Source organism: Amblyomma maculatum, chromosome 4 (assembly GCF_055883805.1).
Source record: "Amblyomma maculatum isolate TAMU_Amacu chromosome 4, ASM5588380v1, whole genome shotgun sequence".
NCBI lineage: Eukaryota > Metazoa > Arthropoda > Arachnida > Ixodida > Ixodidae > Amblyomma > Amblyomma maculatum.
Window position 1 is genome coordinate 26,096,971 of NC_139347.1, and position 26,730 is coordinate 26,123,700.

Here is a 26,730-nt window from a genome sequence, read left to right on the forward strand (position 1 = left end):
TATTATCATAATATGCAAATTTTAGGATGCTACTAGACCACGAAATCCGAATGCATGAAGTTCAATAGAGGACTGAGATTTAAACACACAGCACTACAGGAAGGTCACAGTATTTACACCCAAGGTGCCCATCGGGAGTGAAACACACAACAGGATTCCAGCAAGTGTGTCCTTGAAAGCATCTCTCACCTGTTTTTTTATTTCTTTTTCTGTGCGGTAACGAGTTTCGATAGATCTCCGTGTTTCCAGAAAGGCGTTTCGTTGCGCTCTGTCCGTCAGATATTTTGTGTACATGCTCACAAAGTTGATGCAGATATATAGGCAAGAGTTGGTTAGAATCTGCAATGAGAAAATAGGACAACAAGAAAAAGTGAATTGAACCTCACAGCTCGTAAAATAAGAGCTTCTGGCTGCAAATTTGAACTGAGATGCCGAACACTTGTGTTTTACCAATAGAGCTTTAGTATAACGTATTTGGCTCCGCCACTGTAGTAATTCAAGGGTGGGCCTGCGAAACGAGCACATGTGCAGAAGTAGCAACAACAGCAGAATAGCACTCCTACGTTTGTGAGAAAATGGCGTCTGGGCCCAAGCACATGCAATCTTGTTGCCAGAAGCCGCCCTAATGGTGGCTATAGAGACAGGTACCCGTTGTGATAAGGGTACTTGTCTCTAGAGCCACCACTATTACTTGGGTAAAGTTGGCAAAAATAACACAAAACATGCGTATCCACATTTACCAAACTAGTAACTTGGCCACGCGCTTATGCTTATCACAAAACCGTCAGAAAACGCTTGATATAGCAAGCACTGAAATTAAATATTTTAATAATAGCAGAATTAGCACGAACTGTAACCAGATCTAATTACGGGCTGGTCAAAGCGGTCACGGTTGGTATTCCGAGCGGGTAATAAACTTCAAAGTAACTAGGCAGGTTTTTTTACACATAAACCTGCTGTGGTATATCTTCCTCCTCTTTTTTCATAGCCAGATAGACTCCTTCATCGGGTGGTCTGGTAACGGACATTGGACGTTGCGTGATAAAAAAAGTCTGAAAGAGACAGGCGGAGGGAGCAGAGGAGCACCGCAGGATCATCACATGAGGCGAATTGTGATCGCTGCTTACTTTTTATTGGCGTGCATATAAGAATAGCTTCTGGATGGAGGTTGCCTCGACTTGACTAAGGCTTTAGTGGCTCACGTTATGTGCCTACGACTGTTATAGACTTGATTTGTTTGCTTGAAGTTTATTGAAGGCTGCGGCTTCCAGAAGGCTCTTCCACCGCTCTAAATGCATCGCGGGAGTATACACGATGCCACACAAAATCCACGAACACATAGCACAGAACATGTTGGCGCATTACCAGTGGCTGCGAAATTGTTCAGTACTTCCTTCAACTTAGGCTGCAGTGTTCGCATCCTGTACCGCGGTCCTGTTCAGTACCATGGCAACGAAAGGTTAAACGCTCAAACGACTTCTCTGGGGAGCATTTCGACGGCTTCAAAAACAAAATTTTCGGCTCCATTTGTAGGAACGTTTAATCGCTTCGTTCTGTTGGCACCACTCATTAGGATTGTTATGCAAACTACGTTTTAGCTAATGGCGACAATATTGTCGCGTATTCGCGCTAGCTTTCTTTATACACAAAATTTGTAATGCGTTTTTCTCTCTCTTATTATGAAGACCAAGAACCAAGTAAAACCTGCCGTAAGTCGTAAGGTCAGTATCACCGACATATGCAAGCTTTGCAAACAACCAAGAAGAGCAGACATAAACATCGGAGTGAAGGTATCTAGGGGAAAAAAAAAGCAAATTCAGCAGAGCTAGAAGCATGCATCATTAAACTGAATATAAACGACATTTTTCAGCAGTATACAAAAGTTAATAAAGCAACTTCTTGAATAAGAAAAGAGCTTTTGCGTCCAAGCAAGGACAGGGCAATACATTTGCTTGAACTGGTAGATATTTTCTACTACTTCACATGACTCACTTCTTCACCACGAAATGATTATCTAGCGCACTTTAGCTAAATTTGCACAGAAATCATATATATAGCGGTATACCAGCTTTCCAAGGGCTCTGAAAACATTCAGGTTGATATCTGCTAATTACATAATCGCATATACGTCCACATCTGCGCATTCTACGGCTAACTTTGTTGCATACGACGCGTAATACGTAATAGTACTCACAAGGCCTGCAGACATCGCGTACCGAATAAATGTCTTTCTTAACAGAATTCTTACACGACTTTGTCATCTAACGTAAATTAGTATGCCTAAAACATAGCAACATTCTCTGTGAAATGTCTTATTCCACTTTAACAAACAAGCAAAGGTTTCAAGCAGAGCTCAGAAGAAAGCCGTGGGTAAGTACGGACATTACACTTCTTTATATAAAAAAAAACAAAAAACAAAAAAGACTGCAACTTCGCACTGTTAAAGTGCCGAGCACATTATGGACATGAAGCAGTACCTCACCTGTGCGAGAAATGCAAAAAAAAAAATGTTAATCTGCTACTAATCCACAAAAGAAAGTTATGCTGAAGACCTGAAGAAATGCAGAAACCTACTTTACTGCTTTTCGGTTGCCGCCTATTTAGCTACTGCGCACAGATAGAAGATCAGGTTAAAGTACGCTAAGCTTTGTATTAAAACTTACAGCCGATTTTTAAAGTTGATCAAATGCTAAGTGCGTAACACTGCTTACACCGCACTACAGCGCAGTCATCAATAACGATGCCAATCAAAAGCGCAGAGCAGCCGCGTCCTGAGCTCTCTTCAGGCCGTATGCAGTGGTTCTTATCACCGAGGGGCAAGGTGAGGGATTGATGCTAGTGGAAATAGTCCGAATTTTAGGGTATGTGAGTCCGTCGAATACCCTCAACCTACGAGTAACAAGCGCTTGTACAATATTGCCCGGTGACGGCTGCGACGGACGCAACTCTGATACGCGCCACTCTCATTGACTGCAACTGTGACGATGCTCCGCAACGCAACCCAGCCTCGCAACGATCGCCACCAAATCCTTCGCGCCTCAAGCTCAAGGAGCGAGAGAGAGAGAGACAGACAAAGTGAGAGAGAGAGAGAGAGAGAGAAAGAAGGAGAGCGGGCGTCCGACCGCCACCAGCGAAATATGTGATTGCAGTCAGAATGCTACGCACTACAGTGGCTCTGCATTCACCTTGGTCTCATATCGTACGAAGGGTGGATCGCGAGTCGAGAGTAATGAATTAAGCAAAAATTAATGTCCTACACGGAGGAAGGTCGCATGTTTTTGTCGTTGTTGTTGTTGTTTTTATACCTTAAGTTCTGCAACTGGTCTAATACAGCGTATCCTCAAGATCTTATTTATTCTTTTCACTACACAGGCTTGAAACGGTATTACGGACGTCTGCCGTGCAGAGTTGAGTTGTTTTACGCGAATAAAAAAAAATTCGCCTCCATCTCAGCTGTACCTATGTACACCATTATTCATATGGGTATAATCTTCATTCGTGGTCTTTTATAAGCACTTTTTCTTCGCAACGTAGCGCAGCATTTCAAGAAGCCCTTCTATATATATTTTTTTTATTTCATTTCAGGAAGAGCTGGTGGTAAGAAAGAAAAGCTTGATTTACACAATTAAAGCAATCAAGGCACTGCGCTAAAATGTGCGTATGTTCTTAAAATTATTACTGCTACATGCGTTTATACTAATTTTCTTTATTACTAAAAATCCGCCCAGGCACATGTGAAGAAATAGGGAATGCTACAGTTTCTTCCGTGACACGAAGTCATCCCACGTGTCTTGCTGAAGGAGGAGATGACAGGCAGCCGAGACAGCGAGACACAAGTGTAAAAGAAAAAGCCAGGAGGCAAATTCCCGACACCACGTCGTGCACGTTAGGCGGCGCAAATGGCCGCGGATGTCAAGCAACTCGTCGAACGCACGTGCTCAACGATGGCGACCCGACGTGCACGACGTGCGCGCCGGCTACCTACCATTCGCTCGAACACGGGTTCGTCCAGATCGGCGCGGTACACGCTGCTCACGACGAGGTTGACGACCGACGCGAGTACACCGCACACGATGCACCACTTGAGCGGCAGCGGAAGCATGGCGTACGTCACGAACACAGTGAACATCACGTGCCACACCGTGTCGCCGGACACGTCGCCTCCCGGCTCGAAGAGCAGCTCGCCCCACGTCACGCCGAAGTTGCCGTTGCCTGCGGAAAGTACAGAGAGCGATGTGAGGAATTAGCGGGCGGGCACCATAGCACGTGACAGGCATAAATTATTCTAGCTTCCGCGTTCTAAGAGGTTTTTCGACTGCAATATGAAACCTGGAATCCCTTTATTGATTACACAAAGCCTTCACAAGGCTTGTAATCACTATTTCCGCTTGCAGGATATCAGGAAAAATATTTGTTTGCTCAGTGCGAACTAAAAATTGGCATCTTCGAATTTTTCTACTTATTGGAGCCCCAGCCGTGTTCTTACTGCATTTTCAATGATGTGCAAGTCAGTAGCTATCCATTTCTTTTGGCTACTGCAAAACGTTTTCGTACGATACAGCTTTCGGGCTCTAAAATTGCAGCTTCTCCAGAATGAGTTTAAAAGGAGATCAGGTTCATTTACATCCAGTATGCCGTAATGTGCTTCGCATGGCAAGCCAAATTTTTTTATTCTCTAGGGAGAAAACCTAAGCAGTAGCAAGCGTAATTCACGCCAAAACATGGTCTTCCTTTTCAGTGGAGCGTAACAGAGGTCGCCACGAAAACTAATTTGACATATTGCACTTGACATTTTGACCATGAAGAATGGCCGTGCGCTGAAAAATTGGTCTCAGTACACAGACTGACAGCGCAACACATGAACCAGGGTTATATATTTAGAGGGTCCCAGATATCACGTGAAACCAAGCGGCCATTTTTTCCCGGAAAATTTAATTTGCCCCCTATAAGTAAAGTAATACTGATACGATAGATGTTTACCGTCTTGATGACGGTTTTAGAAAGCTTAGGCGTGGAGCTCGAAACACTAATAACATTTGAGGGCATACTCCCGGACAAGTTATTGTGGATATGCACCCAAAGCTACAGAGCCAAAACGCACCAGCTCAGTGCGCTGCAGAACATAGTCCCTTCATAAATTACGCTGACCGTGCCTGGAATAGTGTATCATCACGGAAATGCCTATGCTCTTATTACATTGAGATTGTAATACAACAGAGGACGGCACAACTTTAGTGCAGTGCATTTTGACATCGGTACACGATAACGTGCAAACAGGATAGCTGCGCCATCTGCCGAAAATCTTGCAATGCGTACGTCGCCTGCTGCTACTGCGTCTACCCGTTGGTTTCTGTGCGCTTTCCCAATGCGCTTGTTTCGGCAGCGTACGTAGTGCGTGATATTCCTTAACTGCGAATATACATTCACTTAAACCTTACGCAGTGGGAAGAAAGACATTTCTGCATCGTTGGAGGCTCGGAAGTCATTATTTCAAGCAAAGACGGAAATGAAACCGAAACCGTACCTGAGGCCAGATATGTCAGAACTACATGGTGTAGTAAAACCATGACGAAAGCTCCATCACCGTAGCATTGGCTCCATAGCCAGAAAAACTTGCCCGCGAGTATAATGTTCTCTTGTTTAGGGGTCGTACCGCTTCCGCTTGTAATGACCATTTGTAACAGAGGCGGAGTGCGCTGCTTCATCTCGGTACGCTTGTTCATGGCAATCAAGTAGGGAATGACTATTGCCGAACCATAATGGTTCTGGATGCCAAAAACGCCGTGAACTTATATTTACGCAGTACACACATTAAGTACACAAAGAAAGGAAAAGTTAAATTCTGAAATCAATGACAAGCCATTTTTAACTTTTTCTTTTGTGTAAGGCTTATGCTCCATTATGTCGAGCAATGTGGGATGAAGAGAATTTGATAAGATCCTTTGAAGTGAACAGATCATGCTCGGTCAAATCATTGCCTGTCTTTTATCTTGGTCAGATCTTAAGAATCATTCAAAGCTTTTAAGCCCTGCATGTTTTTTTCTATAATATGCCCAACCACTATGTAAAAGCTTATTAACTTATATCAATATTCTGCAAGAAACACTTATATTAACAGCAAAACAATAAAAATAACTAACGCTTTTGTTGTCAGAATCTGAAACTTTTTAAGCCCGAAGAGAAATAGAAGTGAAATTATCACATTATTCTTTTTTAGTTGAGATTCTAACTGCTTAAAGGTAGGGATTTATTAACACATAATGAAGACTGCCTCTTATTTAGTTTCTTAGGGCAAATATTCGAACTTATTATTACACCGACTGACGATAAAGTGAATGTCAATGATTAGGAATATGATTTGGAAATGTTGCCTTTCTGGCTTTGAAGCGTTAAACATTGCTTTGATAAGTCTTGCTGCGTTGCCACGCTTTTTTCTGGAAGCAGAACATGATGAAGTTTAGTGTTTCTTAGACAACACAACCCCTATGAATGATTCGAATATTCGCACCTACAAGTTAGGAATTCTTACCGTGATATATCAGATGGTAAAATGATAATCACTACTAAAATATCAAAAGCGAAATGAATGTGCTAAAAATTCACCCAAAAATTCGGAAATGCGAAGCGCCAATTAAAATTGATGGTAAGAGGATGAAGCTAGGGGAACACTGCAATTGAACAAACTGCTGCTTCAAGCTGCGAGAAGACTTGAAGCAAATTATACATAAACGCGAGAATATCGAGAGATGCGCAGCATACACAAACACACCAGTTTAATTATGCATACTGATCTCAAATGAGAGGAACATGTATGCATGCCGTTGTAAATACCTTTCTCCCTGCCATTTTTCATTTCTTTTGCCATCCTAAAGAACATCTTCAGTTATTATTTATCTTCATTTTTTATTTCGTTCAGCAATGCGAAAGCACAAGAAACAAAGGAAACGAAAATAAATGAGGCTGGCACTGAGGCGTTAGACATCGCTACTAGCGCAGAAAACAGAATGAATACAAAAGCCTGTTGTAAACAATGGAAAAAAAAAACATAATTGGAAAGATAAACGCTTCCAACAATAAAAAATCCATCGTGCTGACCTTTCCATTGCTGGAGTGCTGTGCCACATGTATATGTGATAGGAGAGACAAGCTAGCCTATCGTTGTAAACTGTTGCTATTACCCTACTTATGTTTATCTTTTACTTCCTCGTCCCTTCCCTTGCTTTTTCTGGCACGGCTGAAGTTGCCGAAGGACTACTTCCTGCATGCCTCACGTATTCAGTAGATGGGTCCAGAAGACAGAGTTAATTTTGCGTCAGCACCACTTTTCGGAGGTAAAATTACTCAGGAGAGACAGTACAAATGGGCGCGGAGGACCGAACACGACGATTATGAAAATATTTACATATACCACTAGAGAAGCTGCGCGATTAACGATCCCGAGCATTGGGAAATTTGAGGTGGAGGGCAGATCAGGAGGGCCCTTTTTGGCCAGAAGATATGAAGTGATTCGAAGAGCTGTCCCTGCCGTCGGCTCATTGATTTAATGATTAAGCGACGAAGATGAACACTGCGCGGCTGCGCGGCTCAGACCAGTAACCGACTGCATGCGCTCGTTTGCTAATTGCATTCCGGGGGAGCCAGAATCTGCACGGTGTGGACGGTCGCTTAGTTCATTGTGCACAAAAAAAAAAAAAAAAAAAAAAAAAGAGCAGAGGAAAGAAAATAACTGAGCCTGAAGAAATGCGTGAGCAATAAAAAAACGACTAATACTTTTTCCGATGCCTATAATAGTCATGCGAGGATGAAACAAGGCCCTAACCCTGCGGGCTTTATCGATTTCGCGGCCGAAGCCACTTCGCCGAGGCCATGCCAGGGGTTGCGGAAACAGCGGTGGTGCGCGGTCGCTAACTTCGTTGGCACCCACTAATTATTTTCGAGTACGCAGCGCCACGTTCCACTGGTGATAACAAAGGAAGGCAGGCAGCGACAGAGGCCGAGCAACGGGTGCAAGGCCGATAGGGAGGAAAGGGCAGCGAGAGCAAGAGAGAAGGGAGGAGCGTGATGAAGACCAAGAACGGCTAGTGTAGATTGAGAGGGCAGGGAGGGAATGCAACAGGATATTAATAGTAGATGAGTAAAAGGAATAAAAAAGCATAAAAAGACAAATAGTGATTCGAGAAATTTTGAACTTTCCGGGTTCGTAAGCGCGATTTTAAATCGTATTATACGCATCTGTGCGCGTGGGCATTGGCTTGTTGTCGAAAGCCTCGTTCACTTTATTAGACGCGCTGACGTAGGCATGGCGCAGCCACGAGAGCGATGGCGGGCACATCGCTTAGAAGCCGAGGTCTGATATTTGTTTTAGCTCTCTTCTGTCCCCAGACTTCGGTACAGAAGCTAATAAAGCAAGACCTGCGAGCATTGGCAGTTAGGTGAAACTTAAGGACGCGGTATTTTCTAGTACAATAACCGTTTTCATCTCGGTTGCTCCATCCCTTTAATAAAAGCCGGGAATCGGCTGGTTGTAATTTGATGGATCCAGCATGACCGCATTATTTATTCTCTCGTAATTGCAAAACAGCACGCAGAAGTGCCAGCAATAAAACTCTCCAAAGTTCTATACACGCTTGAAAGCTGAGAGAAGTTTCGATTATTTATCAGTTAAAAACAAAAAAAACTAATTATCGGTGATGAAATGTTCCTTCATGGTTTGAAGCTCAGGGATAGAAGTTAGTTTTTACATGCATTGTTTGAAGCTTCGCACTTACCATGGGAGTGCAAAGTGAACCTCATTTTATAAAGGCCTGTTTTTCGACTTACAGGCTCAGCACGTTCATTATTATTGGTTACATAAAGTTAATAACTTTCAAAGTCCAACGAACAAATGAAGTGTGCGAAAATTCCTGCGAATTTAGGGTAGCGCAGACAGCGCAATATCAAATCCATTTTGCTGAGTACAACTTAGCAACAACGTAGCAGCCTCAACAAAGTAGTGAAAATGAGGAAACTTTTGAACAAAGAAAATTTTATCTTTCCATGTTAGGAGAACAAGGAGCTAACGAGGTAGCTTTCTTTTTATTTTTCTGGTTGCCTTGATATGCAGTATATACTCCTTTGCATATTCCACCCGCCGTAGTGATGCACTGGTTAGGGCGCTCGGCTACTGTTCCTAAATATGCGGGAACTAATCCCGGTCACCGTGGCCGCTCCTCGGTGGAGGCAGTAAGCAAGACGTCCGTGTGCTGTGCGATGTCAATGCACGTTGCGAAAATCCAGGTGGTCTAAATTTCCGAAGTCCTCCACTACGGCGTCTCTCATAGCCCGAGTCACTTTGGGACGTTAAAACGCAAAAACCAAAACATATTCTTTTGTGCAGTGTAATCATTGTAATCGTTCGGACATGAGGCGCATCAGAGCTTCCATTAATCGCTTTTAGTAGGGAATATGATGTAGCCAAAAAATGCTTTAAGTTCACTGTATTACTGATATAGGACTGTTCATGTCCAGGAAGTCCTTGTGCTTGAATATAAATCCTATTAACGTTTGCAAAAAAGACACCACAGTAAACCGCTGGTTGGGTATTATAGTGCAACACATAGTGTAGCAGATTTGTTGTCATATTTAATTTTTCTCTACAAATCTAAGGCTAAAGCTTGAGTGGTATATTTATTTCAGTTTCATGCCGGCACAAATATTGGTTTTCAGTACAAAGCTGAATGTTGTTGTTTTTTTTTGCTTTTTGTGTTATGGCGCCAAAAAAAAAAAAAAAAAAAAGCTTTCGTATCTACAGTGTATTCGAACTACACTGCAATAATGTAATTTCTCCCACACTGTAATATACAGCTCAAGTTATTTCTATTTGCTCGGAATTGGAAACAAAAATATTTAGACTGCTGGTTCCAGTGAAAATTGTTGTCGAAATCAAACATTTCCATTTTGTCGTTTATGGCATTTGCTTCAAGTCTTAAACTGCCACCTCCTTGGTAGCCCCTGTTCACAAGTGATATCCCTACCGGTTTTTCCAACCTACTAAAACAAGTAACCTGAAGCTCTAACAAGATTCCACTTGACAACAAGCATTTTAGATGCCCAATAATCTTTAAGCGCGGCATCGTAGCTTTCGTATGACTTGAAACAATAGTGCTAATAAGACGACCGCTTAGAACTCAAGTTTTAGCATCTTGCTCCCAAACGCACATTTTGAACCAGCCTTCACGAAACGCCTTTTTAACAGGCGTAAAACTGAGTTTAAATCATGACTTAAATAAATTACACACCTGACAACGCGCAAGGTACGCGCCTTAACTCCTGCTGTGTATTTAGATTTATGCACTGCAACAGTACGTTCTGTTCTCTACAAGACTTCCATTTTTACCAAGCTTTTGGGATATCGGTTTAGGGTTGAAGAACGGGATAAAGACCGACGGCACACGAAGGCGAGGTGTCCGAGCTATAGATAAATTTTTCACGCAGTTAAGCGATTTCAACGCCTTTTCTTGACTATCTGCAGCTAGAGGTGGGCTACTTGAAGAATATGTATTGAAGAGTAATACACCTACGACTACACCCAACTGTACACTACAAAGTGCACCCCATTACATCACTCAATACACTAAGGTTGCATTGCTGTTGCCTCTCTCTGTAGCTAATCATCCTGGCGGCCTCAGAATGTGTCTTGTTTGTTGCACAAGCTCATGAGGTGTAACGTCTCTGAGAAATGTCAATGAAGAAGAAAATGAAAAATCGCCAGTCTTGTCAGACTAATAAGGAGCCTTGGAGAAGCAGCAACATTCCAGTAAGGAGAAATGAACGTGACGCACAGGCTCTTGTCTGTACGGTGGCAGTACAGTAGGAGATTAAATGAAACGTGACTTGAGTAATGACCACGTTGACGAAGCTACGATATCCTTACCATATATATTGATTTGAGTTCTCCGTGTACATGAACGAATTAAGGTCAGTTCTTTAACTATGCAGCAACAGTGTCGAACAAATGGCCGTACATCACTCTGATAGATCGAAACGAAGAGCAAGGATGGAGGTAATGCGGGGTGAAAATGGGAAGCACATTGCGCGATTGTGCCTATTTTTAGCTCTTTCCGCCGCTTTCCTTCGTCACAGCCTACTACAGTAACTTTTCTTTGGCCTGCCTTCATACTATCAAAGCATTGTCTGTCGGCGCAAAGCCCATGTTGTGTAAATTTCATGTGGAGGTATATACCTATGCACATTTTACAACTCTTCGTCTTACACTTTGTGTTGCGGGGCCTAAATTTGTTTCATCTATTTTTGTTTTAAGGCTTAGACTTTAGTTTCTCTTAGAGGAAAGCCACTTGCTTTTCGATGGTTTATTTAGGACAAAATGTAAATGAGCGGTTCCATCAACCACAGTATGGTAATTTTGAAATGAATAAATTAATCTCATGCATGCTGAGTATCGAATTATATACTTGTAAAACGATTGCAACATTAAGATGGTCCTCCTTGATTGCTGAAGTTTCAAGAAAGGCAACGAATATTTTATGCACGTCAAGTAAACGACTCTTATCGGCAGAAGAGGAATTGATAGAAGAGTTTACTTTATCGAAAGAAAAGGGGCTGAGAGCGGTGAAGTGATAGTTTAGGTCTTTTATAGCACGCACTTATTGCGAATAAAAACAAGCTTATGACCTTACAGCAGCTTTGTGTAATAATTATTATTTTTCCCGCGTTTCGGTGGAGCTTACTAAGCGTCATCTGTTAATCTTCATGCCTTTTCGTTCTTCTGTTTATTTTTTTATGTACAATCAGATTAAACCGATTAAGCCTGGCTTAGTTGATCAGCTAAGCCCGACATAATTCCTTTATTTCAAAAGCGACAAATATATCAAAGGCACTAACGGCGCCTTCTCTCAGTCATTATCTACCTTATCTTGTCGCAAGCCCTCTAGATTTTGCTCTATTTATTACACAGCAAAGCACGCGGAGTGCTTATAGCTGAACTCACCCTGCGCGTTTAGCGCCAGCCAAATCAAAGCCGCACCCCAGTGCAGGTAGTTGTTGGCGAAAAACCTCCAGCATGTCAGCACGCAGAGCAGTACGTTCACCACTATCCAGGGCAAGTACCGGAGCAGGGCGCACTGGGTCAGCTCGGGATCGTCGCCTCCTCCAGCGGCGAAGAATGCCACCAGGAGGGCCAGTTTGAGGAATACGTCGATGAGGTTTACGATGACGAGAGCGCGCCGGCGCTGCCGATGGGAATAGCGCTGGTAGGCGAGCTCTAGCCGGTCGTCTCGGAAGCTGTTTGTCATGCGCGGGAACGTGAAGGTGCCGAACCGGAAGCCTTTCTTGAAGTGTTGTTGCATGCCCCCGCCTCCTCCGCCACCACCTCCTCCTCCACCGTCGTTCTGGCCGCCCCCTGGACCCGGCGGCCCGGTGCATCGCGAGCCGGCTATCCCGTCGGCGACATTGTTGTTGTCAGCACCGTCGGCGCCTTCATCGAAGGAACCAGCTGCCGACCTGAAGCCAGCTGGAGTGGGCACAGCTACTGCAGTGCTTGTGCTGTCCTGAAACACGGAGTGCAAAAAGACATGCGATAACATTTCCGCAACACAAGCAGCCAAATTATTTTGTTGGTAGTGCACTGTTCCGAAAATAATATTTCCTTTACTTGACATGGTCTGCTTGAAACTATGCAGAAGTACCAGTTCTTAAACTAAGGCAAGTTACATGTTTGGTGCATTGCGTACCAACTAGAAGTCGCCTTTTTCCTTATACAAGCCGTGAGAGTCATGCAAGTGTGGTAGGCCTGACCACGTACTATCCCTCTGAGCACGTAGTCATGCGAATAAGTATGCTAATTTGAGCCAACAAAAGTAAGGAATCAGCACACAGTGATCTCATATCCTGATCCTCGGAAGCTCAGTGGGTAAACATGTGAAGTCCCTAGTTGCGCCTTGTAAACACAGAGCCCAATTCACTAGAAAGACTTACATGTTGGACTAAAATCTGCTCTCTCTTCTGACCTTCCTGAGTGTATGTAAGTTCTTAACATTTAATATAGCTCAGGCGGATTTTGGTTCGATCGGTATAATGCTGGGGTAAGACAAGCATAAATGAATTCGAAGGACAAACGTTTTAAAATCGAAAAATATTACCATTAACTGGGCAGAGATGCCCTTGGAAGTTGGCTGTAAAAAGTTAGCCATATAGAGTCCGTCTTTTGTGAAGAGGTGTTGAATGGTGCATCTTTCAACTGTTACTGCTCGTGAATTGCAGAAAAGGCATGATGTGGCCAACCAAAAGGGCACTCACGTGAAAGGATCCGTTGGACTCCGAGCGAGCTGGCGACACTGAGATGACGACCGAGTTGGCGCTGGGGTTCCCGGTGCGCCAGAGTTTGGCGGTCTGCCCATCGGGGAACTGCAGCAGCTCTTGGTCGGCCGGCTGCACGCTGGAGGATCCATTGCAGCCAACGATGGACATGGGCGTGCGGCGGCCGTCCCGGTTGCTCACCGACAGCGACACGGTGCCCAGCGGCTGCACCCCATGGCAGGGCCCCCCTGGTGGCGATGACGACCACGAGTCTTGGATGCGTCGGAGGGCCTTGAACCACAGTAACTGCGAACGAACCCTGCGAAGAACAAACACAGGGACGGGGCCTTTTAGGCACTCGACTGCGCATCTAGGATCATGTTCTTTGTATCACCTCTTAGTTTTAAAATAAACCAGGTACCGCAAATCATGAGACCAATACCAGTAATGTGTTGGCAATGCTCGGCTTTGAAAAGAGCAGGATATTGCCAACACAGTATACAAATATACTAAGGCCTGTGTCTCGTGCTGAGTGGGTCGCTACACATAGCAGCCACGCCGCCAGCAATCATCAGAACCCAACTCTGGACTGACTCTGAGCGTATTTTGTCATAGGAAGCCTATTACGCTACTCACAGATTCCTTAATGCGAAACACATTTAATTTATCTTCTCTGTCCTATTTCGCTTTATTTATTGCATGGCAGCCAGCTGGGCACTGCTTGCTTCTCTTTCGAACATAGAATAACGTTTCGCGCTGGCTGTTATTTAACACGCAACCTCTCCCCCAGTAAACATATCGACTCAACTTGTTTTTTAAGTAAGAATGGTGCCATCCAATAACACCAATGTACATGCAATTTTACATTAAGGCTGTATGCGCTTGGAATGCTTCTGAAATGCGCCATCCTCCATACTCGCTTCTCAGGTATCTCCAGAGCTTATCGGCGCGAATAGCTATACCATCGAGAACATCGCCAGTGTTCAATAAAGTGTTTTCTTCTTTGTAGCCGAGCTCGATGTTGCATACGAGCCGCCCCCTACCCTGATCCATCTATAAGAAGTTGGTCGTTTTCGCCTTATATATACATTTGGGCGAAATTATACTGAACGCGTGGAAACGTGGCATATGCCTCGCTATGACTCTTTTTCTGACCTACTCACCATATCACGCTTCTTTTCATTATAATGCTCACAGATCTTGTAATTATCGCCTTCCTTAAGAATATAGATTAATTTCTGTAGCGCTATGTTTCCGCGCGACATTTTTCATCATCGTATTGTCGCCTTTTGTTACAAACCTTAGCCTACTCGAAGAGCAGTGTACTACCAAATCCGCATTATTAGGCCAGAAATTGCCATTGAATTACCGGCGGCGATATATGCACTTCAATTTCCACAAAAACTGTGATGGCGAAACTGCCATGATCTGAACCCTTTTATATCGTATGTACGCTTAAAAAGAAATGAAATAGTCGTTTGCCTCTTACTTTCATCAAGAGATATTCCTTTGGATGTGCTTCTCGTACAATACTTTGCTTCATGCCTGCCATTCCTCAACGTTATATGCGGTCTGATGCCCACACCGTTAAACAATGTTTGAATTCTGCACCCTCGTTGAAGAGTGCAACTGTCAAATAGAAAGTAATGAACCTACATTTGCGGGCTCAGTGACACAAATCGTGCTCAAAGAGTGATTGAACTCGAGTTTCATGGACCACAAATTCTTAATTGTAAACGAAGTCAACGTCATAGTATATCTGAATCCAAATGCGCTACCCCTAAATCAAAAATTGCCGACATTGCAGAAGTGGCCGCTGCCATTCGGAGGTATTGGTCAAGGTGGGGGCAGTAAATGGGGTTGCAGAAGAGGTTCAATTATGTTGCTATCTATTGGTTTTTCCTTTGTTGAGGATGAGAAGAATAAAAATATAGCGACGTTTCTTCTTCTTGAACGATTACTATCTCTGCTTAGCCCGCTGTGAAGGTTGCTTATGAAGCGCACCATGCTCGGGGTTACGCAATGCGCTGTGGAACGGCGCCCACATAAAACGATGGCCGTGGTGATATATTATAGCAGAGCCTCTTTCGTTCAGCGGAATGCACAACACTGTTATTCTCCAAATCCAAATCCACTTTATTTCCAACCTACAAGTTGGGGGCCCCCAGGGAAAAAGCTGTCACAGACAGCTTGACTGGGCCCTGGGGGCCTACAGGCAGCATCTCGCAGAGGATTTCACACACAGTAAAAAAATGGATATGTACATGAGATCAAAATCAAAAGAATTATACACACATCAGATATCAGAAATGAATATGAACATCGCAGTATTTATTCATTGCCTCATCATAAAATTTGTTAATTCGTGTCTAAATGTGTTAAGCGGGGCAGTAAAGTCAATGTGGGCTTTAAGTTTATTATAAAGTGATGGTATGCGGTAGTCAAGAGTGGCCCGGCCATAATTTGTTCGTGTTGGCGTTAGTTCCCTGCGTAAGCTGTAAGCATGCAAGGGACGGTGCGTATCATTGGAAAGGTTACGTTTATGCATATAGAGAGACAGTTTGTAACCATATAATTTAATTGCTTTAAGCATACTATGTTTAATAAACAAGGAATCAGTAGATAGCTGGCTAGGGTTTCCATAAAAGTTTTCAAGAATTCGTAGCACCTTTTTTTTGTAGCCGCTCGAGTTTATTATAATTATGAATGGTTGTAACTCCCCAAACTAAAATGCAATATGAACGACGAGAGTAGATATTAGCAAAATATATTGCTTTTTTGAGCCTCACTGGAAGTAATTCTCTCAGCTTATAGAGACAGCCAACTGTTTTGCTTAAGTCTATCGCCAGCTTGCTAACATGTGTGTTCCACGACATGGTTCCTTCAAACCAGACGCCTAAAATTTTTTTCTGAAGTTGCACGCTGCAACGCTGTACCTTGAAAGTTTAGGACTAGCTCAGTGTCAGAGGCTTTGTTGTAAGGCTTGAAAATAATATATTTAGTCTTTTTAACATTCAAGGTTAATCTGTTTTTATGCAACCACTCTTCAAGTTTGATCAAATAACTATTTATGACATTGTTCAATTGGGTTACGGTTTGTGCGGAGAAAAAAATATTTGTGTCATCAGCGTACATGACCAGTTTCGGTGAAAGAGGCAAATTGCACATATCATTAATATACAAAATGAACAACAAAGGTCCAAGGATCGATCCCTGAGGTACACCATGTCTTACTGTTGTAATCGAAGAAGTCAGGTCATTAACTTTTACACACTGTTTTCTGTCTGACAGGTAACTTGTGATAAGATCAAGAGCAACACCACGTATGCCATAATCTTGCAACTTTGAGAGTAATATATTATGGTTTACACAGTCAAATGCTTTTCTGGGGTCAATGAATAAACCTACAGTGAATTTTTTGCTATCCATATTTTTAAGTATTTCCTCTTTGATTTGTAATAAGGCTATTTCAACTGGTTTTCCTTTCTGGAAGCCGTACTGCGATTCACTGATAGCATGGTATTTAGTAAGAAAATTTGTAAGTTGAGCGTTAATAACATTCTCAAAAACCTTAAAAAATTGGGGCAAAACGGATATTGGGCGATAGTTTGATATATCACTAACGCTTCCACCTTTGTGGACCGGGGTTATACGCGCTTGTTTAAGGTCAGAAGGAAATATACCAGTTTCAATCATTTGATTGATTATAAATGCGAGTGGTTTGGCTATAATAGGTGCTACATGTTTAATAGGGACACTGCTCAGGCCATCTAGTCCAGCCGCGACATTCTTTCGAATTCTGGCCATGAAGCTGATGAATTCTTGGGAAGTAACTGGGGAGAGCATAACTGAATTCTCAAGCCTTGGGCGAAGTCTCGAAAACGAATTAGTACAGTCTATGTGTGGGGGAAACGTATTCGCCAACATTAGCAAAAAACTCATTCATTGTGTCCAACGCCTCTGTATCAGTCTTCCCATCAGCAAAAGCTGCAATATTAAGAGGACACTTAGCTTTAAGGTTATTGGTCAAATTACTGACTTCCTGCCATAGCTTTCTCGGGTTGTTGTATATCTCAGCAAACAGACACTGATAGTAGTACGTTTTTGCAGTCCTTAAATCAGCATTTAATTTATTACGGAATGTCTTGTATTGTTTTAGTAGGATAGTGTCACGTGATCGGAGGAAAGAATGGTACATTTTGTTTTTTACTTTTATTCTCTTATGCAGGGTGGTCGTAATCCAAGGCTTGCGTATTTTTTTTTTTCTTCGGTTAGATTTGTGCACCAAGGGAAAATGTTTCTCATAGCAGGCCTTGAATATACCCAGGAAAAGACTGTATACTTGACTAGGATCGCATTTGGCGTAGACACTTTCCACTAAATATTTTCTATTTCAGTGTAAAATTTCTCGAGCGAAGCAGAGCTAATGTCCCGATAAGTAGCGCTAAAAGTGACTTTCTGCTTGACTATCACTGTCGGCAAACATGTAAAAATCGGGATGTGGTCACTGATATCAAGGGAAAGCACACCTGATAAGCACTGGTCAAAAGGTACATTGGTGATGCAGATGTCTAGAAGTGTGACACTGGTATCGGTAACACGGGTAGGCAAAGAAATTATATTTGAGCACGCGAAAGTGCGAAGTATCGTTTCTAGGCGTTCAGAAGATGAATCTTCGCCAAGCATATTGATATTCACATCGCCCATAACTAAGAAGGCTCCATGCATTGAATGGAGGCTTGACAGCAAAGTTTCCATGAATTCAGAAAATTGGGACTTCTATCCTAATGGTGGCCTATAGACAGCTGCTATAAGAATATTTTTTCACCGTACCACAAAGCACTCAACATTTGGTGTAATACATGTCAATTCGCTGACAACTTCACAGGCAATTGTGGCTTTGATCAACATAGCAATTCCACCACCTCGGTTTGCGGGCCGCACGATGTCGTGATAAATATAATCTGGTATTGTCGGTGGACTATCAGTAACAGAAAGCCAGGATTCTGTGAATAATATCGCATCAAATTTATCCCGTAGGTCATCAAAGAACATGCGCAGATCGTCCATTTTATTTTTAATGCTTCGAGTATTTAGGTGAAATGCCCTGAAGTAGTGGGACGGCACTTTCAGTGCTTTGTTAAAATTGCCAGGTTCATAGTATTTACACTCTGGTGCGGTAGCCATATCGCTGTTTGCGCGAAAGGGAGTTTAAAAAGCATTTTAAGTCCTATTGCATTTAGCTCAAATCTTCCTGGCAGGTGATTCTTACCATATCTGATGAATCTGTCTTCCTTGCGCAAATTTTTCCGCCCTGTGTCCAAACAAATTCCCATCCTGCCTTTCGTTTCTGTGCTACTGCGGCTCTCAAAAGCTGTTTGAGTTGCCTAGTCAGGTGCTCATTGACAAAAACAGAAGCATCTGTTTCGAAACCAATGTCTGTAGTGGAAAAACGTGCCTTCCTGGTTTTAGCTAATACAGCATTTCGCTTGTCACATCGCACAAAACGTACAACAATGTTCTTTTCATTAGATTTGTTGGTTGGTACTCTGTGGCAAATGTCAACATCTTCCTGGGTTATCTGCTCCCCTACCTTTTCACAAATCTTCTGCACAATGTCGAAAACATCTCCGCTATCAGGCACACCCTTCGAGGTTATTGGCCCGTGAGTACTGTTCCAATTCTGTGATTCGCATGTGCAGTTTCTGATTTTCTGCAACGAGTTCTTGGTTCTGAACCCCGTTGCCCACCAGAAGGGTAATACTCTGATCACCGGTTGCCACCTTGTACAGCTTTCCAAAAGTTACCTACAAGGCGGATAATTAGAGCATGAAAAAAGGACACTTTCCGCCAAGTTAACTGCTCTTAGGAGATTGCCTCGCTTTAAAGGGTAAAATGCTGTGTTGTGGTTCGCCTAGTGCCCTTCTTGTTGGGAGAAAGCAGCAATGTAAACGTCATCAATGAACGTTCTGATAATAAATAGCGGAGACTGTTTATTTACACACGTATATTGCATACGACCAAGAGCAGACGCAAGCGCTGTAAAATTGCATCAGTTTACACCCCCAGAGCGAGAATCCTGGTGACAAATAAGCATTACGTGTTTTCAGTGGTTTTCTGGGAAGATTGCCTAATTTCTATGCATGCAATGGCGCGGTTGCTTTTCTTCCAATGTCAAAGACATTTTAATGTCCGTTTCCCGATAACAATTCCATAACGTTACTATGTGCAAGCCGCAGCAAAACAGGAAGCCTTCTATGGAATTGTTTCTGTTGCGTGAAGGGACGTAGTTTCTACTACTAAACATGAAAGGGAAGCACATAGACACTTAGAATCGGTCTGCGTCCTTCTTGTATTTCATGACGTTAACAGAGGAACATTATTGTTCTGATGCCCGAAGCTAACAATCCCGATTAGTACTCGTTGTTGGTGTCCAACCATTATTTAGTTGTAAAATAAATGAGAGGAAGAAGCTATGTACTGTAGAGTGTTAAAAAAATGCCGATACGGCTTTCAAGCAGTGCTAGCCAGATTAGAAGGAATTTTATATTAAAAGAAAAGGCAGACTGATTGCAATGAACAAAGCCAATTATAATCTGTGCATTAAGTATTTGTCAATCACAACAACTGTCTTTAACTTTGAAGGCAGAAAAGCAGTGCAACGAGCGATTCATAATGACTAGCCGTTGGCTTGTAAGTAGGGTAATGACCACCTAGGGAGAACTTACGGCATCTAGAGTTCATTAGGATAATATGGGTTCTTTTCTTATTCATAACACATCATAGTTTCTTTACTTTGTGGGTTCTAGGGTGCCAAGAGCAATACTTATATTTAAAAAATGATAAAAAAAAATAAAACAAAAAATGCTTTTGCCTCTCCCTTTGCGTACCCCCGTACTCTAATGCCCAGTGAGGCGATTTGCACGTAATCGAATAAATAAATAAATAAACTTGGCTCCAGCTGCAGGCTAGCCGCTCCATTGCCCTGGGACTAATGAACCGACAGAGTGAATACAAATTAATTAAGCAACAGCAGAAAAACAAAATGTTATAGCCCTCGCGTTTCTTGCTGTTTGCGCAGAGCCCAATCCGCAAATTATTTGCGCCGTATACTTCGCCTGCATCAAACGAATTAAACGCTGGTACGTGTAAGACATATGTGCACACTGTACCAGTGTGCCGTCTGGTAAGTAAATAGTTCAAAAGGAGCTACAAATAAAGTTCGAAAGAAGATGAGAATTCTATAGCGGAAAGAGAAACAGGGAACGTAATAAACCACTGCAGCGCCCGAGGAGTTCAACTAGAATGCATGTCTGTTTATACTTTTACTAAAAAATGTAAAAGTAAGTAAAATAGGACCGTCCCACATCACACTTGGTCTACCGAAGTGGTGGGGCACGGATCCGTGTTGCTTTGCACAAAACTCTTGCTGTCCAATTTATATATTCAAAAAGAGAGGGCAGATCAATTTCAGCGGCCTGCCTGCAGGATCCAACATAAGTGCAAATATTCCGCGTTGTCAAAATTCCAGAGATTATGCAAATTAGCTTGTGGAGTTTAAATCCGCTCTCCCACGTTTCAACGTCTAGAAACTTTAGGAGAGCGCAGTGAACGTTTGAGAAATGGTAGGGCTACGTGAAAAAAAGTCCGCTCAGACAGGACTGTAAAGCACCATCGAATATTCAAGGAAAAAGGAAACAGAGTGCTGAGGTAGGCAAGGCTTGAATTAAATCAGGCACAGTTCAGAACGATAAGGGGGGGGGGGGGGAGAAATTGGAGGGAGGGGTATTAAGAAGTCTGAGAAGTATAGCCCGGACCCGTCATTCTTCTGCGCTTCTGCGCCATATCTTCCAGAAGCGGATTAAATAGCACAATCTACTTGCGACGTTTCCGGTTTCGCATATCAACTTCTATATGTTATTAAACGAAGAAGAAATCCTATACCTCAAATGGATTTTAGCTGCATACCAAGGCACAGTCATTAGTTACCTATAAACAGGCACCACATAATAAGCTTTCCAACCTTCAATATCCAATGACATTTCAGGAATTTCAGCGAAGCTTAAAATCTTCCCTGTTCATTTCTTTTTTTCTGTCAAGTGTGAATGCATTAATCACTGTTTCATTCGTGACGATAACAGCATGCAGGTAAAGTATGTATACAGGTGAGGCTGAGTTCCTGTTGCAATTCCCGATCTCCCTTTTTTATTCTGGATGACAATGTACGCCTGACGGAAGGGCTCGGGAAAGCAGGCAAGACTATCGTCAGCGGGGAGGGGCACCCTAAACATACCTCCACTACCACCGCTGCATCAACAGAAAGCATTGGCACGCACTTCTGTCGATTCGAGGGTCTCTCCATTTTCGCTCACGGCTGTAGTGCTCATTGGAGCTGCTGGCTTAAGATATTTTTAAAGCAAAAGGGGCTATCATTTGAGTCTCGTCAGAGGCCTGTAGCAAGCTTCCGATTAATTCATAGATACTTTTTACGCTTCACAGCAGAGCGCTCACAATTAGACCTGCAGTTCTGAACAGGAGTTGAGCGAAGGCGGCATATGATCTCAAGGCATCCAACGAATATTTTAAAATTTAGCATCTTTAAGGATGAGCACATTGGAAAAATGTAAAAGCAATTTTGTTTCTGCAGGAATTTCAGAATTTAAGGACGCATAAAACACCAATAATGGCGCGGAAGATATCTAGAAGGTTTCAAGCAAACAAAAAAATTGCTGCGAGTGCAAAATTGTCTAAAAGTAATTAAAAAAAAGTTATCTGAAAACTTCCTGTATTAAGGCCATCCTGACAACCCGCTCTTTGCAACTTGACCTCATAATGAAAACAAATAACCAAATAATTTTGGCCGGTTGCAAGAACGCAGAGAAGACACTACGACGAACTATGACAAAACTTTTCCCAGTGTGAATAGAGATAACAAGAATTAATTCATACGGCCTCAACTAATGTCTGCGGCATAAAAGCTGCGACTTGGTTCCGATTCTTGACGTATAAGCTTCGATCGAGAAGAAATACCGATAAAAGACATGTTTTCTAATATGTCGGTACAAGAAGTCGACCTTGGACCTTTCTATTATGATGTTCTTGGTAGCCGCTTTCTCGGGCACTTTGACAATGAATCATATAACCCTTACATCTAACACAACGTTTTCGTGGCGTTTCTTAGGGCAACATGATAAGCAATTACGCCACCAGTACGGTACTAAAATGTCAGCAATAGCGTCTGTCGTCACTACAGCATACTGATTTATATACTTGAAATAGCTTCAGATTTGATGAATTAACATTAATACTAATCTATAATTAGCCGTTCACAGGCTTACTTGTGCACGTGCTTACTAAACACTTGCATCACTGATCCTTGAAATACAGTACTAGAAGTTTACCCTTCACTACAACACAACAAACTCTGCGTTACTGAAAAATTCGAATGACACGTACACAACGGCCACTTTTTATGGCCACGTCCCGTATTTTTTTGCGGTGCTCGAAAAAATGAAACCGTACAGGGCCTGAACACCACGCTGTGTTGCTGAAAAATTTGAATGATACGTACACAACGGTCGTTCTTTCTGGTCTCTTCCCGTATATTTTCGCGGTGCTCGAAGAAATGAAACAGTACCAGACCTGAACCCATGCCTTTAGCTCTGCCACGCCGGCGCTCTTTTATTTTATTTTTTTGTGATTTTTTAGGTGAGCACTGCACCAATGGCACGTATTTCATCCGCAACAACGTGTCAGGTAAGAGCTGCCGTTGATATAAAACATCCGGGTGCGCAGTGGCGGCCCGCGACCCGGATGCTGAATGCTCTCTTGCGAAATGACACGTGTTAAATTCTCTCAGGCAGCTGCATGCGATGGTGAGCGCCACTGTCAACATTTAGTCGTTCATTTAGTACCGCTTCCCGGAACATAGCTGTAGCCACTACGCAGCTGTTGCCCACCTAGGAGTAGCCTAGTCATCTAAGAAGCTTCGTAATAGGATCAAAAAATGTTTTTCTGTCCGTGAGCAGAAAGTTGTTTTGGATACAAGATCGAAGCTTTGTAGCAGGAGGGCATGAAGACTGGCGCCAAAATGCGTTCCGCAGTTTCACTATCGCAACATCTTACAGAAATAAAGCGCGAAAAAAGCGCTTCAGATGGCTCTTTCAAGGCAAAGTTTGCTAGCGCTTGTGATTCATGAGACAAGGATTGTTTCAATGTATGATGCACATACTAACAAACAAATGTACGGCAAGGGCCTTACAAAATGCTGCGTCAATAACCAGCGCCGAATATAAACGTTCTAATCCTGTACTTCGGTGAACATGCACCCAATTCGCAACGCGATATATTTCGCACTTTTTTTTCTCCCGTTGTCAACAGCTACTCAGAATAGATAAAGAACAGATCCACAACCTACGAGTGAACTGCATTTTATACGCCGCCGTGATGCTTAAGAGCGTAGAAGACCTGTACTCCCCAGGGGCCCGTTTTCTTCAGTTCCAGAGCACGCTCGGCAGCCAGGCACTTTGCCGAGCGAGGTCCTAATGAGTTCTTTGCGAATGAGCTCTGCCGAGGAACTTCGGAAGTGCGAAGCATTCCTCGCTGGCTCACTGTAGAACGTACAGACAGAAGCGCACGAACACAGAGAGCCTGCGTATTAAGGACGAGGACAAACTCGGCGCACTCTGCCGCACTGAGGTGGAAATGCGTGAGAGCATTCTACCAGCAAATTAATGACCGGCATGAAACTGGAAACACTTCGGGCGCTCATCTGCAGTGGTACGTCCGCAGCTCGCGCTGCCGGAACAGTAAGACCTTGATGGCTCAAATAAACGTCATCTCGCGGCTGCAGCGAGGACTTAGAGAATAATGGTCAATACATACGCGATCGCGATGACATCACCTCTCCAAGGCGATACCGTGTAATGCCACCTATCTACCCGCGTCCAATTCTGCAGGAAGCACTCACACGACTCTAATCTTACAATATGTGAAAAAAAAATATCATAGGAACAAGGATATACACAAGCAATAAATAAAGATACAATGAAGGCTCAATATATGGTTCGAGTGTCAGGTACATTGTTATTTCATTAGTTGTAGAGAGAGAGAGAGAGAGAGACCCTTTAATTAAGAACAGAAATATTTTAGCCAGCGTTTAAATTTCGCTGACATGCAACTCTGTGTAAGAAGGGAAATCGGGGAGGTAAAGATTGAAAAAGCATCGTGAGGAGATTTAAAAAAAAATGAAAGGGGATATAAAATGCGGCCATTAAATGCGTTCTAAGGTGCATCGTGGAGGGATGATATAAAATGAAATGATGAAATGCATAGGCCGATAAATGTGATTATAGAGTTCACAGCATTGGAACCTTTTGAGTCATTAGGCTATGAATTATATCTCCATAGTTTCTTTCTTCTAGTGTTCGTTAGCCGCATTTTATGGTATTTGAATGCACGTTGCCTCTATGCCACGGGCATGAGGATGAGCTTTAGTGTCCCCAATAATGTAGCATCTTACACTGATAGGGCGTGATAGGGGAATAATGCAGCAGGCAAAAGAAGCTTCCGCCATTGCTTTCGCAATTCAACTAGGGCAAACTACAGCTAAACCAGAACTAACATTTTTAGGCTGCTTTCTCAACGGCAGATTTAATGCTGCCCTTAACTATGCTCACCGCGCCGTCTACCGTGTAGTGTCCAATCCCTAGCAAAAAAAAATGGAAATTGAGAAAAGAAGTACTAAAGAGCACTAAAATCCTTCTTACGAGCCATGCATCAGTAATAGCCCTTGCCTTGGATATATAACCTCCTGCGCCGTCCAAGCAACCCTGTGTTATCTCCTGAACGGATATTTATGACATTCCTGCCTACTTTCCCGGTTCCCTTTGAGTTCGCTGCTGCCGCAGCTGACCATCGAGCAGGTTTTCTAATGCTTATTGGATCCGCGAAAGCTCACTTCTTCTGGATAATTGATAACAAGACTCGCGCAAATAACACAGACACAGACATAGGAGAACACAGGACGAGCGCTAAGTGGTTTGGGCGCCCGTCTCGGCTGCGGGAGGTGGCCAGTTCGAAACCCGCCGCCGGACACCCACCGGTAAAATGGGTACAAGCGTCCCCGGTCCGGCGCCCGGCACTCTCAGGGGTGTGCGTTTGGAAGAGGCTCTGGACTAAAGAAAGAAAACTTAATTAGCCTAAATAATGTCAGAGGTTCTGACATAAATCGCAATAGTGTGGACTATAACGAGGGTTCCGCATACGGCTGCGCAAAACAACACCTGCCAACGAATCAAGCGCCCTTATAATAAACTGATTTAATTCTCTCGGTGGCATAGAAGTAAATTCATAGACAGAAAAGTGGAGGCATTGCTCTCTAAACATCCATTACGCCATTGGACCTGACACTCTAATTCTTTGTTTTTCTGGCCAATATAGCCAGCTCTAAAAAACACCTAAATGAAAAAAACTAAAGTCGATATTTTCTTGCCAGGGAGTTTCCCCAATTCTTAATGTGCTCTCTTTTCTGCCTAAAAGCGCCCTTTCTCTTTCATTAAGAGCTGGCAAAAGAAACAGAAGGAACTAAAAACAATTCGCAAAATGAACGCAAGCACTTTTATCTCACTTACTCCTTGTCTGTGCCCGCCTGAAATCTCGGCGCAGGCTGCATGGGTCTGACGATATTCTTCTGCCAACTCGGTCGAGTTACCGAGCGCTATTGCAGAAAACAAAAGTAAGAAAGCAGTACCCTATTTCCATTTGAATGGGACACGACAGCGAATTTAGTCACCGTTTTTTTTTTTCTTACGCCTGTGTCTCGACGCCCCCGGCTTCAGCCTGAAAGCGATAATACAATAATAAGACTTTCCGAGCGGCTGCAGCCAGTTACCAAAACGAAAAGCAAACAACATAAAAAGGCTTCACAGCAACACCGTAGACTACGCGCGGCAAAGGTAAAGAGTAGACGAGGAAGACAAGTAAGAAAAGGTGGGAAGAAAAAAGGTTTGAGTTGAACAGGTGACATATCGAGCCCACCGCAAATCACAGAGAAACGAATACCGCCAACTAAAACAAACTACAGAACCGAGATTTTGTCTTCATTTGTTCATGCAGGCGGCGAAAGTGCAGCAAAAAGAAGTCTAGCCATCAAGTGAACCCGCGACGGTAACGGTCGAGCCCGCGAGTGCCATTATAGTTTTGCTTTTACGAATGGCAGCGCCATCCATGAAGTCCCACAAGAACCAACAGAACCAACGAACGCCACCCGTCAAGGGGCGAGTAAATGGCGCCCCTGTGCACTAGAGGAAGCTCGTACCGACGCGGTCGCTGCCTTCTGGGAACAAGGCTGTACACGCCATTTCTTTCACAAATGTCGTGCAGTTTGGCTTCGGCCAGAGGCGAAACCCTAAATCAAGGCCGGCTGCCAAATAGATA

The 26,730-nt window shown here is 43.2% G+C and overlaps 1 protein-coding gene across 1 annotated transcript in view; it reads right to left on the reverse strand.

The window, feature by feature from the left end:
• Positions 1-26,730, reverse strand: part of LOC146190534 (adenylate cyclase type 8-like) — a 322,358-nt gene that overhangs the window by 71,252 nt on the left and 224,376 nt on the right. The window contains exons 2-5 of the mRNA XM_084600933.1: positions 13,294-13,612; positions 11,987-12,545; positions 3,986-4,212; positions 190-339 (exon numbers count right to left, since the gene is read on the reverse strand). Coding sequence (XP_084457059.1) covers positions 190-339; positions 3,986-4,212; positions 11,987-12,545; positions 13,294-13,612 — 1,255 coding nt within the window. The remainder of the gene's footprint in view (positions 1-189; positions 340-3,985; positions 4,213-11,986; positions 12,546-13,293; positions 13,613-26,730) is intronic.